The sequence below is a fragment of the Electrona antarctica genome (genome assembly GCF_951216825.1).
Source record: "Electrona antarctica genome assembly, chromosome: 17".
NCBI lineage: Eukaryota > Metazoa > Chordata > Actinopteri > Myctophiformes > Myctophidae > Electrona > Electrona antarctica.
The window spans coordinates 18,062,571-18,081,776 of record NC_136798.1 but is presented as its reverse complement, the minus strand read 5'-3'; the positions used below and the strand labels follow the sequence as shown (position 1 = coordinate 18,081,776).

Below are 19,206 nucleotides of genomic sequence, written 5' to 3'. Positions count from 1 at the left end.
TGGAACAACATATGGCAACAAAACAAACACAACGTGACAAATCAAGACACACATGGGTTCACATCAAAGTACAATAATAGCCACATTTATTATTACTTTCTTTTTTTTAATTACAAGCATATTTCCCTTTACTCTATGTTTTTTTTAATCAACTTCATGTTTTATCCTGTTTTATGTCATACACACATTTACAAACCCAGAATGCATACATTTAGGTTGATAAAGAGGATGGTGGTGGGGAGGGGGTTAAATTAGGTGTTTCAAGACAAAAAAAACAAAACAACTTTAAAAAGACATCTCTCTTCTCACATTTCAAATACTGCTCATCACAAGCATTTACTCAGTAGACACACATACTAAAAAGTGCACACGGGTCTATTCAATATCAGGCAGCTTCATAGAATATAATACAATGGCAAATTTAAACAATTCACACATTCAACATTAAACAAGGCCAATCTATCGGGAAATAAAAAAGGCACGGGACTCTCACAGAACATGAATTTGTACTTGTTTACTTTCATGGGTAAACCGTCGCTTTGAACTTTACTTTCAGAGAAAGTTTGTTGAAATGTTATATTTCAATTTCAAACTTGTACTGTTGTCTGTGAGTTGGATGGCACTGGACAGTCAGGAAGTGGTGAAAAAATAATCCCTTCCTTTGTTTTGAGAACTGAATGGGCAATATACAGTACAGAGCTCTCATATTAAAGAGGGAACAACATAGGGCTGGGCAAAAATCTAAATATCAAATATCATGATATTTCTGACCAAATACCTCAATATCAATATTGTGATGATAATATCGTATTGTGACGATAATAAAAACATTTTTTTTTTTTGTAAAAACAGAAATGTCAAGCTTGTAGATCGACTATTTTCGCTATATATATTTTCTTAAACTTCCAAACATTTTTTTGAAAGTATAAATGGGGCTTAAGTGAACACTCATATCACGATATTACAATATCCAAAATCCCAGAAGATTATACAGTATATAGACTAATAATATCACGATATGGATATAATGTGGATATATTAGCCCAGCCCTAGAACAAACCAGTTGGTGAGAAGAAGGAAGAACGCTCTACGCTGGTGCTAATTGAAATGGAGCATTGGGGACGTCTGTGTAAAAACAACAACAAACTCTAGCTACTACAGTAGTTAATATTGTGAATCATGTCAATGAGAGAGACAGTGTTATTCCTGTGTATCTCAGTCCGTCGCTGCACAGTATGTACTGTATGTACACCACCAATACACACAGTATGTACTGTATGTACACCACCAATACACACAGTATGTACTGTATGTACACCACCAATACACACAGTATGTACTGTATGTACACCACCAATACACACAGTATGTACTGTATGTACACCACCAATACACACAGTATGTACTGTATGTACACCACCAATACACACAGTATGTACTGTATGTACACCACCAATACACACACACTCTTCCCCATACAGCTCTACAGCAGTGGTTCTCAATCTTTTTCGTGCCAAGGACTCCCAAATATATAAATATGAATTTGGCCGCAGACCCCCATCTGAAAAGGTATTGTGCCAGGGAATGCCCAGAAGAGAAGATTTATAATAAAAAAAATCTAATTAGAATTAATCATAAAAAAAAAACCCCATTCAATATTTTTCAAATTATTTTCCCAAAACAGCAGATGTACAAGCTCGTAGCTCGTACATATCCTATTTTTGAATAGCCAACATATAAATGAATAAAGTGGTTAAAATGATTGTGATTGCGTGCGTGCGTGCGTGCGTGCGTGCGTGCGTGCGTGCGTGCGTACTGTATACTTAAGTATGCCAACTACTCAGGGGGGGGGGGGGGGGGGTGATGGGGGAGCACTTTTTACGACAAAAACCCCATTCAGTTTACCTCGAGGAGACGAGGGTAAAAGACACAGTTAATTGATGTCCTTGATTTCATTGAGTTGTTGTTCCCAGTGTAACATTAGCCTCGGTACCCATGCAGGCTTTGGGGCAGCAGTACAGTGTGGCTTTCAGATTCAATTATTTGAAATATTGTGGGTCAATGATAAGAATTATCTGTACAAGAGTAAATTTACAGTGAATTAGTGTCTTCTTTCTTTCTTTGCTACAGAGCTACTGTAACATTTACAGTTGTTCAAAAATACATGCAAGTACTGTACAACAACTTCTTCATACTGTATACCCGCCCTCTGCAGGACTGGCCGTTAAACATGTCAATATATTAAAAATTATAATAAAAAAAACTATAACATGACAATTGACAACATACCGCATGATCTCACTGTGTCAGGTGTTCAACACGGTGTTGTACAAAGCAAAACCAACGGTATTAAAACAAAATAGCAGCAACACGTACGTAGGCCTACTTCTGTGAGAATTAAACTGAAACAAACCAGCTAGCCTCCTGTGCCTCTGGGTTACAATACGAGTTCATGTACATGGTTATGTGGGAAGCAGTTAGTGCAAATACATACACAAATAGTGGATCTAATCCTTAAGCATGATTTATGCCAAAGAATAGCCGATCTATAAACTCACATTTCGGGCTATTTCTGGTGCACAAACCAAGTATAAATCAGGCATTAGAGGGATGGAAGCAAAGGCTGAATATTGTAGTGGTTAGATTACAATTTGACTCCCCTTCACTTGGCGTCACATTGCAAAGCCAACTTCCACTAGAAGTGCACCGTGAACTCTAAATCTTGGCACCAGCAACCATCGTCCATCTGTCCGTCTGACCGATCGACTGAACAACCGACCAGGCGACCACCAATACTCAACAACAGTTTGAGTATTTCAATTTAAAACCTAAAAATAAACAAAGTCTTCTCTCTCTCTCTCTGTGCAATAGTTCAAGTAAGTTATTTCCTGTGAAAAAGTTAGTTCTTCGTCAGACATCCTGTGGCCGTACCCAAAGAGTAACGCAGCGCTCCGCAGAGCTCGACAACATCAACAAAAATACACCAAAAAGAACCAAAAAGGGTATTTACAGGTTGGTTCTCTGGACGAGACTGCACGGCAGGGCAGAGTCGACCTCTACTCACCAGGCCGGCGGGTTCAGATTGGGTATAATCCTCCCATTGGTTAACATTAGGACCGAAGGCGGTGCGTGTGGGAAGGGGGCAGATCTATCCTAGATCCGTTTGGCCGCGGCGTACGCTCGGCCATCGGTGATCGGTGGTCCAGTGTTAATCAAAAACAAAGATATGGGGCTCTCTAAAGTGGCGTGTCGTAAACGCGCTCCGACGAGCCCTCCTCGGTGTCGTCCTCCGACTGGGAGGCCTTATGGCTGAGCCGCTCCATGGTGGAGGAGATGGACAGGCTGCCCTGCTGGAAGCCTCCGGCGCCGTCGCTAAGCTTGGCCTTGCTGCTGTCCTGAACAAACTCCTGGATCTCCACGGGCAGCCGGCGGAACTTGTCCTGGTACTCCTGGTCCAAGTCGCTCTGCAGCTGCATACGCCACACACATGCACAGACACACGCACACAGTCGCAGACACAGGCACACACAGACACACGCACACAGAGGCACACAGACAAACACAGTAAGTAATGTGTTTCATTACTTTGTTGTGAAATGTGCTAAGGCAATGCATTATACTCATACTGAATGTGAATACACTAGCAGCCAATATGGAGAGAGAGGATAGCCATTGCCACGAGGTTGTATGCAGGAATTGAACTAACACAATAACACAATACATGCATGATTAATGTCCTTAAGGACATTAATCATGCATGTATTGTGAATCAGCTGGTTAGCTCTCAAACGTTTCCATTTCAAGGACCCTCAGTTTGTTATGCGTTAGGTTAGGCCATGGACCCCCATACCTCTGAGTGCATAAGTGGAACCAAATCGACCCGTAGACCCCCTGATTGGTCCCCGGACCCCACTTTGACAACCTACAGTACTGTGCTAGACCACCGAAGCGGTTCAAATGAATGTGATCTAGCGCTCCCCTCAGACACACGAGACACGAGTCTGAGGAGCTGTTTTTCTCCCAGGCATAGATGCCCCCAATGATTACAGATGACAAGATTGTATTCATTTCATTCTGATCCAATAATTGCTTTAATGCTGATTCCTCTGTTTAACTACCCCAGCCGACTCCCCCGGGACACTCATAATTAAAAGAAAAGCAGCTAATACGAACCGTGTCAGACGCTCACAGCTCAATACATCAGCTCGTCATCAACACAAGCCGTCCCAAAAACAACAGCATTTTATTTTTACCTGGATGTATCGATAAGATGTTTTGCCCTTGAAGCTCTCTGCTAAAGTCCTTGGAGCTACCGTAATCAATTTTGCACTTCACACACCGGACAACTCTCTGCCTCAGTCTAAAGTGTAAACAAACAGCCCTTGGTGCAAAATGCATCGGTCGGTCGGACAGACACGTACTGTAAGCTATAGCAGATCGACAAAAGTTGTAGATCTGCTACTTTTGTGTGACGCTGTAGCGCATTAACTGTATGAAAAAAATCACATCTGTGTGAACTGAGTGGTGTAAGGTCTTATATAGCCTGTCTGACGTAATGAAATCATGTCTGACGTAATGAAATCACACCCGGGTGAACAGGGTGAACATAGCAACCATGCTCATTTTTTCTGCACAGACTAACAAAGCCAGTTGTAGGAGTGGTTTACACCACTCAAAAACCAAAAAGTTTAAATATGGATTTGGTTATGGAAGGAGAACAGATTAGCAGAGAGGAGAGGCAGGAAGAACATGGGAGAGGAGAAGAGGAGAGGTCTATCACCTTCCAATTCTCTGTGGAGGTCTTTTGAGCATCTTTCAGATATTTTCGGTTAAAGGACCACTTCACCACTTTTCAAAATCTTCATATAATAGGTCCTCACTAATAATCATGATAAAATGGCACAATGTTTTTCTACTCGGTCTGTGTCTCATAGGAGGGCTATCTGGGGACATTTTGTTGGCACCCTTGAAATGCGATTACCAAGCCAAAAGAAAGTTTTGTGGGTTTTTTGTTTTGTTAATTTTTCTTGTCTCCTGCCCGCCTTTCCCAAAAGGTATTTTGTTCTTTTGTCTGTGTTTTGCATGTCCCCTTTCCCCAAAAGAACCACAATGGAAACAAGCCTGCTGGCTTTCTTGTACCTGTATCCTTTTTTTGAATTGAATCAATCAATCAATCAATCAATCAATCAATCAATCAATCAATCAATCAAAAGCTGTGTTTGTCCTTTGGAACAGCTGGCACGTACAGTATAAGAGTCAACGTCTGTCATTAGAGATTGAATAGACAGTCGGCCATCCATGACCATGAACCAGGTGAAAGTGTTTGTTAAGTGCTTTAAATCTGGTCTCAGAGAGGTACTGACAACCACTTGACTGTGTGTGGAGGAGCTCCTCACATATGTGGTGGTGGTGGTGGGGGCAGCGCCTCTCAAGGTGACCTTCTCAGCAAGATGTCCCCCGCTCTTCCTTTTCTTCACTCTCTCTCTCTCTCTCTCTCGCTGTTCACACCCTGTGTGTGTGTGTCACTGAGCGCACCTCCACCAGATGGCTGAAGATGAAGTGCAGTCTGTCTTTGCTCTCTCTCTCTCGCTCTCTCTCTCTCTCTCTCTCTCTCTCCCTCTCTCTCTCCCCTTTCTCTCTCTCTCTCCCACCTCCTTCTCTACTGCGCATGACCTACTTAGTGGGAGGGAGAGACTGTCTGCCCACCACGCCATGTATGTTGCGTGTGTGTGTGTGTGTGTGTGTGTGTGTGTGTGTGTGTGTGTGTGTGTGTGTGTGTGTGTGTGTGTGTGTGTGTGTGTGTGTGCCATTAACCACCAGGATGCAAACACTCTCTGATTAAAGCTGTCATTTCACTCCCATCTAATGGCACTTTGCAAAATGTGAAGGAGAAGGAGCTGGATGGTAATATGTCAGAAGAAGACCCTGGCAGCGTCAGAAAAAGTGTGCGTACTGTACTGTATGTATTGTATATATGTGCACAGAATGCACATGCGTGTATACGTAGTGTACTTGTATCAAGCATGTGTTTATACTGTATGTGTGGGAATGTTCTTATGTATACTGTTTGTACAGCCCTGTACAGTGTACATTGTGCGTGTGTGTGTGTGTGTGTGTGTGTGCGCGTGCGTGCGTGCGTGTGCGTGCGTGCGTGCGTGCGTGCGTGCGTGCGTGCGTGCGTGCGTGCGTGCGTGCGTGCGTGCGTGCGTGCGTGCGTGCGGTGCATGTGATAAACAGCTTAGAGTTCGGCAGTGGAATGAAGCCCTCTGTTATCACCCAGGGTGTGAAAGGAGGGAGGGACAGATGGGGGTGATTAGAAATTTCCAGAATGGGGGGGAGAGAGAGAGAGGAGAGAGAAGATGAAGGGAACGAGGGATGGAAGGCTGGCAGGGGACAGGAGACCCACAGGGCTGGCATGGTCCTGGGCTCGTCATCACTAACGACATGGTCATCAGCTCCCCACTGACACCTTATGTCAAGTGGCCACAGTGTGGGTCAGTGGTCAGACATGGTAAACAACACGTGACGACAGCTCAGGTCACTGTCTGGCAAGTCTTCATTAAAGCTGCATCCCATAATCTGTTAGTGCCTTTCAAGGTTTGACCCCTTAGCTGAGAGGCAGATGAAGCAGGGACCCTCGATGCTTCGTCTACATATATAAAATTGTGTTGCAGATGAAAGTTTTTCATAGATTTCATAGTAGCACTTAGGGAGTTGGCACAAGCCTCGGATCCCCTAGAAGTTTGGTCCAATTTACGGGCATAATAATTAGCTACTAATAAATGTAACAATAATAAAAGCTGCTTGCTTTAGGTGTTGGAACAGTTAGTAGAACAGTCCCATGCAGGCAACCTGAGACTTTTTGAGATGAAAATGTACAGTAAAGGATATATTCTTGTATTGAATCATGTAACTTCAATGTAATATATGCATAAATTGTAAAACCCTGAATAATTCTCAATAAAGTATATATAAAAAGTAAAGGGCATAATGTAAAAGCGAGTAGTGTGTGTTGAAATGTGCAGATCCCTGAATACTCTTGTACTCTTGGTTTGTGTACTGTTGAGTGAGAAAACAATGTTAACTGGGGCTAACTGGGGATGAAGGTAAGATTTAAACCTTTTTCTGCCAGAAAGTCCAACCCAGTTTTCCAGGCTATTTAGCAGCAGTATAGTGATATAGGCAACAGGCTTCCCCCGGGCCAGAATTGGCCCACCAGCATTAATATCTGGCCCGGACTGACTGACTGTCTCACATATAAGCTATAATGTAGAATCTACCCCTCGTGAATAGTGCCTATTACTTTTATCCACGCTGACAGTGAACGACAGGCACAGACAACTACCAGTCAGACGTGTACCGGCTGGTGCTGAACCCCTCAGTGAAATCCAAGATTTAAAAAAAAAAGTGTGCCATCTCCGGTTTACTTGCAGGTGGCTGCCTTTTTGGAGACCAGAAGCAGGTTGGAGTCTATTATTTCCAATGAAAGAGTGAACATGAACACAACCCCTGATGGGTGACACTTTAGCCCCATGGTGGTCACTGAACTAAATATTGGATCCAGTGTTGGATTTATAGGAGTTGATGCCCCTGGGCTAGAGTCATTTTTTTCTCACTTGAATTGGATTGCAATACTCATAGTGTAACAATGTAACACAAACAAAAAAACAACAAAGCCCAGTGCTAAATCTGGCCCTGATTGGACCTTGTCGTCACAAGCCACAAACTTCCCAAGATTCATACTAAAAAAATATCTATACTTTTTTCAAAGAGACAAATCAGGAGAAAATCCACTTTATTATCAACCTTTCTCTGTCCCAGGCAGCAACACACTCTTGCGGTAAACATAGGGTCAGGCGGCGCCCACTTGAGACCATAAAGATGTGTCTACCATTTTGCCGCTAGTGGCTCCAATTGGAATGGAATGGTCTTATCTTTCTAAATCAACCAACTTTGGTGCAATCAATAGGGTAGGATGGCTGACTTCCTCCGACTCAACAACATAATAGCAAAAACCATTAAATGTGTGGGAGGAGCTGGGTCATTGAGACTCAGGAATATATAATTATTAATATAAGTTCCATGGTCAGTCCAGGTGGTCGTGCATAAAGAGAGAAGCAGTCAGTCCTTCTCGCAATAAAAATGATACACATGTATTATTCACAATATGGAAAAGGCGAAATAAAAGCCAGCTTGTTTACAGCATTTCATAACTCAAATGTCACATGGATGGCCCTATCCCTGTCCTTGTTTATTTTCTGAATTATTTTTATCCATCTTCACTTCTCCCCCAGTTCCCCCCACTACATTCATGTCTTATAAGGTTTTAGTTCTTAAATTAGCCATTGATTATGTTCTGGCCTTATACATACAGTATATGGCCCTAGGCCAAACGTACTTGCCGGGTCATCCCCAGTTCTACAGAGTTAAGATGCAGTAACACTAGGATGGGAGTTTTGTCAGAATCAGTGTTTAGACAAAAACTCAAACCCTGGATAGCCATACTGTACATGGAGAAGACTGGACCATCACCTAGATCTGCATATATGGAGCCGGCCAGCAACCTTACATCTGACCTCAAACCTCAAACCCTTAGATCTCCATATTTGGAGCTGACTTGTTCTGACATTCCATATATTGATCCTTCCACACCCGTCCTTCCTCTTCGATGTCTCCCTTTTGACTGATACCTGTCCATTCAAACTCTAGACGGGCCCACCCCAAAGGAGCTGACCTGTTGTCACTGCAAACCCTGACATTCCATATGTTGATCTGACCCCCCAATACCAAAGCACCAGCGCTCGCCCAGCAGTATGCCGTCACCCAGGCGGATGCGTGCACTAAAGGGCGAGGTCGCTCAAGTTCTCGCCCTCAGGGCGTCTTACTGGTAGTATGATTATCATTCTGTGGCTGACAATGATAGAATGTGAAATTCATTGAGTAATAGCAGTATGGTTTGGGGAATATCCTATTCCGTTATATTTCTAGTCAAGAGGACAACAAAATTCACATGGGGTCCCGACAGGGCTTGACATGGGAACAGCCAGTCACAAACTGCATCTCTAAAGAAAGCGGGGACCCTGAGGAGATCAGTTGTTATGTCAAGCAGTGCGTCTGTGACACACTGCTTGACACAGCCACCCAGGGTGGAGGCCTTGGAGAGAATTACAGAAAGGAAGTCGGGGGATGAGGATAGAGTGCTACGATGGAGTGAGTGAAAAATGGGTGAAATTGATGCCAGCATTCCAGTGTTGATTGACAGAAAAATATTGATTTAATTTAGTCTTTTTTTTATGCAATTTAATTTAGTTTTAGTCATATATTAGTCATCTGAAATGTGTGTTTAAAGTTTTAATATTATAAGATTTTAGTCAACAAAATTACAGTTGATTTTGTCGATTAAAAATGTTTTGGCGGGCCATGATGGCATCGTAATGCCTGATTTTACATTTGGTTGCACTCTGAAAATAGCAGATGTGAGCTTGTAGATCGGCTATTTTCAGTGTGCAACTTGTCTTTTACAGTAGTTCTACTGGAGCTCTTCTCCACAAGTTTTATTTGTTGACAAAATTGTCAGTATACCGGTAGTATTTTGTTTTTATTTAGTTTTCGTCAGTGAAAAAAAGTATAGTCGGCAAACATCTTTTGTCATAATTTAAGTCGACAAAATCAACACTGCAGCATTCACAATTTTTTGCACAAGATTAGATTTAGAACTGTGACTGTAATGGGTGCATTATACGGTTTTAACTACATAAACCCCTATAAGTGTTCAGGGGGTGAAACAGCTGGTGAACATATGTGAACATTTAAGTGTTTCATTTGTATAGTCTTTGAAATGACCTGGCCAAGGGCAGACCCTCTAACCACAAGGCCACAGAGCTGGACGAACATTTAAGTACATAGATGCTAGTTCTGCTGTTCTCATGGAAAAAAGAAAGAATTCAAGTCAAACCCATGAATCTAATGTGAGTAAACATGACATGGATATACTGTATGGCCCGATACATTCTGGCGTGGGACTTCAAAAGCAGGCTTTGAAGTACTGTAATAAGGCCAGCTGTCACGCTCTAAAACCCTGAGCTCTGTGCAAGGTTGAATCCTGAATGGATGCAACAGTCCTTTGAAGCATGAATGACACCTACAGTATGCCAAGTTGTGTCTGTTTTTGCACATGATTTGTGTGTGTGTGTGTGTGTGTGTGTGTGTGTGCGTGCGTGCGTGCGTGCGTGCGTGCGTGCGTGCGTGCGTGCGTGCGCAACCTCGATTTGGACACCAACTACTGTAGCTGCAGTTAAGCCCAAATTTTACTTAATTGTGCGCCAGTGTCACCTGCAAAAAATAGCAGACCTACACGCTCACAAAGCGTTGCATCGTGACTTGCTGTGTGAGCTTGTAGGTCTGCATTTTCAAAATGTGACATTGGCACACAACTCAATATAAATTAAGCATTACACTGTGTTCTGTCAACAAACCACATACACGAACGAACACACACGCACGCACACGTCGCGCGCGCACATACACACGCACATTTCTGCCTTTCTTAAAATACAACAGTGGGTGACCTTCTTTGCCATCTGTCCTCATTCCGAGGAGCCAACGAGGGAAGAGGAGAAGGCCTCTGCAGATCACTTCAGAGATAAATTAATTCTATGCTTTGCTCCTCGCCTTCCACAATGTACAGCAGCCTCTGCACTCTGCCAGGACCTGTGACATACAGCAGTGGTTCCCAAAGTGGGGTCCGGGGACCCCCAGGGGTCCTTGAGGGAGTTCCAGGGGGTCCCCAGCTAAATGATAGTTTGGAACCAAATGGACCCTTATGGGTCTGTAACTCTGAAAGTGTACAAATGGAACCAAATGGACCCGTTATTGTACACTGTCAGAGTTAAATTAACATTGATCTTACAATATAAATTGGTGTCCCACCGTCCCAGAGATAGAAATGCCATTGAATGGGGGTTCGTAGACTAATGCATGTCAAACTGGGGGTCCTTGAAAAATGCGTTGAGAATCATTGCTAGAGCTGTAAAAATCTTCTCTCATGGGGGTCCCTGGCATATATTTTCAAATGGGGGTCCGCGGGCTAATTAGTGTCAATTTAAGGGTCCTTGGCACGAAAAGGTTTGGGAACCCCTGACATACAGTATCAGACAGTATTAAGGGCAGCGGTGGCCTAAGGGTTAGAGGAGCGCCCTTGTTGCCGAAAGGTTGCCGGTTCGATTCCCAGGACGGGTGTGTGTGTCTGTGTGTGCAGGGCGTTGCTGAAAATGAGCACCTGTGCTCAGCTACTTCCCTGGGTAAATAAAGGATTAAAAAAAAGAAAAAGAAAAAGAAAAAAAAAGACCATCCTGAGAGCTCGTTGGAAGTGAGGGTTTTTTGTTTTGTTTTGGTTAAAAAGTTAAAGGTAGGGTAAGTGATATATATCGTTGCTGTCGTCAGGCAGAAAGCTCTTATGTCTATATTTTAACTTTCATGTGTTCTTTTGTGAATGAATGCCACCCAGGGCTACTCCATCATACTACTGTGTCACACAAAACAAAACTATCAAAAGTAGCAGATCTGCGTTAAATAGCTCTATACAGGTATATAGTGTTTGTTCAGTAACAGGAATGTCCTTGTGTCTCAAGCTTGTTAGTAAACAGGAAACACATTTTCAGGTCGGGACACCAATTTTATCCCATCAAGTCAAGTCAATTGTATTTATAAAGCACATTTAAAAACAGCCAAGGCTGACCAAAGTGCTGTACACCAAGAGAAAAAAAAAGTAACTACACATTGCACAATATAAAAACTCAGTTCGCATAATAACACATCATGGTTATAAAAAACATAAAAAAAACCAAAGAATAAGGGCAGCAAATACAATTAAATAAGGGCAGCAAATACAATAAAAATTAAGGCATCAGGTAAGGCAGTAAAAAAGTGTCCAACCATTTTCCAGATAAGGATTAAAAGGCCTGGGAGAACAGGTGTGTTTTCAGTCTGCTTTTAATTAAATGTGTCTAGAGAGGGTGCAGATCTAATCGTTAATGGTAGGTTGTTCCACCTAGAAAGCTTGGTCACCTTTTGACTTGAGCTTAGTACGTGGAACCTTGAGGAGCCCCTGATCAGTTGACCTAAGTGGCCTAGGGTTATCTGGGGGGGGGAAGCAGCTCACAGATGTAGGGTGGTGCCAGCCCATGGTGGGCTTTATAAACAAAAAGTAAAAATGTAAAATTGATTCTAAATTTGACTGGGAGCCAGTGGAGGGAGGCCAGGACGGGAGTAATGTGCTCCCACCTTCTGGTCCCAGTCAGGAGTCTAGCTGCAGCGCTCTGGACAAGCTGCAGTCTAGAGAGAGAGGCACTTGAAATTCCGGCGTATAATGAATTGCAATATAGTCTAAACGGGAAGAAATGAGGGCGTGAATTACTTTTTCCAGGTCGTGGGTGGAGAGAAAGCATTTTATTTTGCTGACTTGCCTTAATTGGAAGAAGGCTCCTTTGACAACAGCATATATTTGCTTATCGAATTTGAGGGCAGAGTCCATCAGGAGAGAGAAATCACACAGGACACAAGTGAATTTGGATAAACAAATTTGAAACTGTAACTATCTGTAACTGTAACTGCAACTAAATCTATGATGAATAAAAGAGGATGGATTGATACTGATTAGCTGGAAATTTGAAACCCAACTGAAAATGGATTTTCTGTTTATTAAAGAGCTGGAGAGACAGGGAGACCCTAATCTGAGTTCCCAGAAGTTTTATGTTTCGCCACTAGGGGGGCGAGGGAGACCCCTGTTACTGAACAAACATGATTACTATCAGAATATAGAGCTATTTAACACTTATTTGATAACCCAAAAACAATGTCCCTTAGCATGTTTTTCTCAGAGAGCAACAAAATGGAACCTTATACACTGTAGGTTCATTTGTTTACACTGTCAAAATGTAACGATTTTTAACAAAGGGGAGAATGTATCTTCCATGTGGGTTCCTGTTCGTAATACACAATGTTTCTGTCAAATAAGCCATGCAAGGTACCAACCAGCACATCGGGAGCAATTTGGGGTTCAGTGTCTTGCCCAAGGACACTTCGACATGTAGACAGGAGGAGCCGGGATTCGAACCGCCGACCCATGGATCATTGGACGACCTGCTCTACCTCCTGAGCCACAGCCGCCCTTATAGATCAAATATATTATACATCTAAAAAACATCAAATACTGTGTACTAACTGCATGATTCTGCCGTTCTGCGCTGGTAACTCACCCCTCTTCTTTCATGCTATAGTGGATAAATGAAATGGAAACGTGGAACCATACAAGGGAGGCAATGAGAGCTGTTCCCAGTGGGACAGAATAAAAGGGAGCGCTTCACAGACAGACCACAGCCCAGGAGAGCATTATTACACCGGCTGCACTCTCATCCCACATAAACACACACACACACACACACACACACACACACACACACACACACACACACACACACACAAAGGGCTCAAATGATCACCTCACATCATCACCTCTGATTTCCAGTGGGTGCTGCCTGAGGGTAGTGTGTGTGTGTGTGTGTGTGTGTGTGTGTGTGTGTGTGTGTGTGTGTGTGTGTGTGTGTGTGTGTGTGTGTGTGTGTGTGTGTGTGTGTGTGTGTGTGTGTGTGTGTGTGTGTGTGTGTGTACATGAGTGCATTATTGATGCAACCCTGTCAGGCGAATAGGGAACATATCAAAGTCACTGATGAGGTAACCTTGCCATCCAGAGAGAGAGAAAGAGAGAGAGGGAGAGAAAGAGAAAAACAGACAGAGAGAGAGACAGAGAGAGAGAGAGACAGACAGACAGACAGACAGACAGACAGACAGACAGACAGACAGACAATAGCAAGCTCTCCTCCTCTGAGCCACATTTATACAGATATCCCATAACCGTAGAGTAAAGAATAATGGTCATCAATGGCACCTTTGTTGTTTTACTGTACATGGATCCAAACAAAGCCGCCTCCGTGTGTGCTTTACACAGCTAAATAATGTGAGGGCGACATGTTAATGCATCCTATAATTAAAATTGGCTAATGGTCATAGTGGCCGTGGGTTGTTTATGGTTATGGTTTCAGCGTGACGTGGCCATGGACCTCCCTCCGGCCCGCCCTCCCATTCACCAATTTCAATATAGGAAAAAATACACAAAAATGTATTTCCGGTCCGGGCACCTAGGCTGCTACACCTGACGGCGTGTCGTGGGTTCGATTTTAATATATCTTAAAAAAAATGTATTTCCAATTTTTGGGGGTATCTATTGTTAGGTTTGACGACGCACAGATATACTCTGTGTGTGTGAAAAACTATATGTAACAAACGTAACCCCAGTTACGTTTGTTACAAGCGAGGCGACTCGCTATGGGAAAAAAGGAAGACGAGCTGCTAGTACGCACGTGCATACCCACGGCATGTCCGCAGCTGCCACCCTTTGTCAGTCGTTCCACCTACGACAGGACCAGGAACCGGACCATCCGGGAGCCCCGACCCCGACCGAGTGAGCCTCAGGGCACCGGAGGCGATGAGGGCCCCGGGTGCACCGAACCGACCAAGTGAGCCTCAGGGCACCGGAGGCTATGAGGGCCCCGGGAGCACCGAACCGACCAAGTGCGCCTCAGGGCACCCATGCACCGGAGGCGACGAGGGCTCCCTCCCCAATCAGAGATCGTCAACGTGCGCCGAGGAAGGACAACCGGTGCCGGAGCACCCCTTCCTCAACGACAGACAACCATGACGAGGCCCCTAGGGGCCTGCGATGGTCAGGGACGAGGCAAATAGCCGATTAGCCGCGTCCGCTATCTTTTTCCCATGCTCTGGGCACCGGCCGTGGTGTAGTGGCCACTGGTCACACACACCGGTCAGCCTGGCGACGAAGAGGAGAGTAGTTTTTTTGAGGGGCACTAGCCCCTCCTATGTCCAGCTTTGAGGGTTTGTGTAAACACAGACATTGAATGCCAATGACAATGAATGGCCAGCTTTGAGTGTTTTGTAAATACAAACATTGTGTAAACACAAACATTGAAGACGAAGGTGTGGACGCAAATTGTTGATTGGCCGGAATGAGATGATGTATGATAATAAGAGCGCCCCTCACTTCACACGGGTGTGATTTTTGTTTGAATTCCTCCACTGTGCTCTCCCTTTTGACGCCATTACAGTTCCAGACCACCCTCCCATTTGCCAATTTTAATATAGGAAAAAAATAAAACAAATACACAAAAGTATTTATAATTTTTTGGGGCATCTATTGTTAGGTATGGCCATGGATATACTCTTTGTGTGTGTGTGTGTGTGTGTGTGTGTGTGTGTGTGTGTGTGTGTGTGTGTGTGTGTGTGTGTGTGTGTGTGTGTGTGTGTCTGTGTGGGTGTGTGTGTGTGTGTGTGTGTGTAACTGGACCACATCTTTAATGTCACACACCCCATAACACACCCCAGGGAAGACGGCACCTGGTAACAACATCTCCTCCCCCAATAATCTGATCACTCAACTGATAGCTCACCCCCTACTGCTCCTCCCCCTCGCTCACCTGTCACCAACCCATCTGATTAGTGATAACATCTCCTCACCTGTCACCAACCCATCTGATTAGTGATAACATCTCCTCACCTGTCACCAACCCATCTGATTAGTGATAACATCTCCTCACCTGTCACCGACCCGTCTGAGTATACATCTCCTCACCTGTCACCACTACATTTTCCATCTGATAACGGCTCCCTCGCTCACCTGTCCGGCTCACCTGTCCGCAACTGTGGCCGATAGGTGAAACCGGTTTTGCCGACTTGCTAATGGGGGACCATTAAAACAAAGGCGGCTTGCTGTGGTTGGTGTGATTTTGGACACGTTGGCTACAACAGAAATGTGCATGCACAGGGTTGAGTGTCACTCCGAGGTGAGGTAGAAAGACTGGTGACGCGAGGTTACTGCCAGTGCCAATGTAGGCTATCTTTTGTTGTTTTTCTTGATTTTTAGCCCCCTAACTTCAGAAGCTAGACTGGGCAAGATCTCAATTGACTGGGCCTGTGCCCGAGTGGCCCAATGGAGGCCACACTTAACAGACCCCTAGCATTTGTTCTGCCACCCCCTGGAACCATCTACCTCTGCCACTACTCATGCCATCGTCTTCCTCGTCCCCATCACTTCTCACAAGCCTCTTCCCTCTCTTCATATCACCCCATCATCCCTCCTTGCTCCATCCTTACTTTTATCCCATACAGGTTTCACCTCTTCTTTTTTCCACATTCACTAAATAAACAAACAAGTAACAACCCAAAATGAGATATTGTTTGAAGGGGCAACCTGTCTGCTCCACAACTCTCCCTCCCTCGGTGCTCTCCTCAGCCTCCCTCCTTCACCTCAATGTCCTTCGGATAGCTTCCAAACCAACAAACAGATTGAGAGAGCATGTCTGTGTGTGTGCGTGCGTGCGTGCGTGCGTGCGTGCGTGCGTGCGTGCGTGCGTGCGTTCGTGCGTGCGTGCCGCTGGTGGTGGTGGCACAAGTTTCCATGACGACCGAACTGAAAGCCTGCTTTCCGACTGCATGAATGTGCGTGTTTTTGTATGTGGGTGGGTGGGTGGCTGTGTGTGTGTGTGTGTGTGTGTGTGTGTGTGTGTGTGTGTGTGTGTGTGTGTGTGTGTGTGTGCGTGTGCGTGCGCGCGTGTGTGTGTGTGTGTGTGTGAGTGTGTTTGCGTGCGTGTGTGCGTACATGCGTGTGTGTGTGTGTGTGTGTGTGTGTGTGTGTTGTGTGTTGAGTCAAGACCTGCACAGTAGGGAGACACCACCACCACGGTTGTTTTTCCACTTTCACAGAGGGTTCCAAGAATCTGCATGCGTCACACATAATCACAGCGCACTCACAGTGCTGAGAACATACTGCGGCAACATTGTTCTACAATCTGTTAACGGCCAACAGAAAGGCTGTGTAGGGAGTTGGTAATCACAGGAGAATTGACAATGGATCTAATGGATGTAATAACAACAACAACAACCACTTCAAACAAACAATGGAAACACTTCTATAAGCCATACGGCCTGCTGGGCTCCACACAAACAACTCTCTGGTTCATTAAGCACTTTCAACCTGGCGTCCCCCTATTTTGGTCCTGTTATGTCATGCCAAAAGTGTGCGATGCGTTGTTAATCAGCTATTTAGTACGACTAAGACTAACTATGAAATAGGGCTTAAATGGTAAATGGTGCATTTATATAGAGCCTTTATCCAAGGTGCTTTACATAGATTAATTATGCAATCCATTCACCCGTTCACACACACATTCATATTCCCTATATAGCATCCCTATTCTGGGGTTAACATTCCGCTAAATCAATTCTGTGAAGATATTTGGTGTCAAGTGAAAACAAGAGGGAATCCAGTTAATTAAGTACAGGGTTTAAGTTAAGTGAATTAACAGCAATCCTGCTTCATTCCATTGATGAGTGAAGATCAACATGAAAGACTGCAGAGGTAGGGGACATCACGCAATGCATGTAATGAGCTGGATTCAGACCTATGTGTTGTGAAAGTGTCCCTAAGTAAGATACTTAACCCCTAACTGTTCCCCGGGGCGGGAACCCCTTTTGGTGTTTTAACTAAGCATTATGTAATACTTTAGCTACTTTTTTTTATTTCAACGTCAGGCCTAAATGGGTTAATGGCCGCCACTGCTAGTTCACAGTGCGTAGACAAATTATACGCACTGTACTGTATGTGCAAATGTACTGGGGCAAATATCCCAACAACAGAAACTGGGCAATCTACACGAAAGCCCCGACCCAGAGTGGATGTAAAATGATGTGCAAAGCTTCTCGTTACAATAGATTTTATTTTATTTTTTGCAAGAAAGTGACAGTAAGTGAATATGTGCTCTCAAAATGACAGAATGCTATCTCATGCATGTGAGTGTAGGAAGACAAAATTAGCTATGCTAACCATCCGTGAGGTATATTTTAAGAATGATTAAGTGAGTGTAACATAATTGTCTCTGTCGGGTGGAACTCTCATATGTCCAAAACTGTTACTTTTCAGGATTCAAATTCAAAAATAAAAAAAAAGTAATTAAAGAGGTTTCTGCCTGACAGCGACTATATTATTAAAAAATAGGAATTTAAAAGAATTCCAAAAATAATAATAAATGGCGGACAAGGTACTCACATTTCCATTTCTTTATTGGCACACACCAAAAAGGAACGCTTATGTGTTTGGGCTATGAGCCTTCATCAGAGCATTAGAGCAACTTTGTCCACCATTTATTACATTGTTTGGATGTGCTACCTTTTTGGAATTGTTTTAAATTCCTATTTCTTGATGTACTGTATACTGGATTTGCGTTGAGCGCTCATTGAGCAACCTCATTTTCTCATTTAGTGACTATATTCTGTCATAACAGGGGAATGGGAATGTTTTCATCCGTATGACCTGAGTGAGGAAAGTCACGTCCTACAGTAATGGATCTTATTGGGTGAAGCAGTGAAGTGACATTTGACTTCACGCTGAGTGCTGTGGTTTCCTGGGGACCATTTTGATTGGACAGTTAAAGGACAATGATGGTGCATGCTGGGAGACTAGACAGACCTCTTTCTCCGTCTCTCTCTCTCTCTCTCTCTCTCTCTCTCTCTAACTCTCTCTCTCTTTCTCTCTCTCTCTCTCTCTCTCACACTCACCTTCCAATTTATCCTCTTAGTATCGGTTATTTATTTTATTTCACCGCGAGCCATGTTCCTGTTTTTAAAACTACAGTCTAAGCTCAGGTTGACCCAGCTACAGGATGACATTCACACACCCCCACTGGGCTCTACTGGTGACTACACTGGCTGAACTGGTTTCAAACATGTCTACCAGAACTATTCTGGTAGGGACCAGCATGTCTAGACACAGATAAACACACATACGGCACACACCCACACAGAGCATAATTTGCGCATGCACACACACACACACACACACACACACACACACACACACACACACACACACACACACACACACACACACACACACACACACACACAGACACACACAGACACACACACAGACGCGCGTGCGTGCGTGCACTTCAGGCATAACTCCCACGCGCACGCGCATGGCTGGCGTAGCAGCAGGCCTTGGTTCGCTGCCGAGCGACTCAGGACTCTGCAGACCAGGGATGCTTATAGCTGTCCATTAGCTGCTCTGAGCCCAGAGGA

At 44.1% G+C, this 19,206-nt stretch overlaps 1 protein-coding gene across 1 annotated transcript in view; it reads right to left on the bottom strand.

Annotated features, from left to right (window-relative positions):
* Positions 1-1,850: 1,850 nt before the first annotated feature.
* Positions 1,851-19,206, bottom strand: part of plcb1l (phospholipase C beta 1-like) — a 220,270-nt gene continuing 202,914 nt past the window's right edge. Inside the window, exon 33 of the mRNA XM_079525533.1 lies at positions 1,851-3,470. Within this exon, the coding sequence (XP_079381659.1) occupies positions 3,237-3,470 (234 nt within the window). The 3' untranslated portion in view covers positions 1,851-3,236. The remainder of the gene's footprint in view (positions 3,471-19,206) is intronic.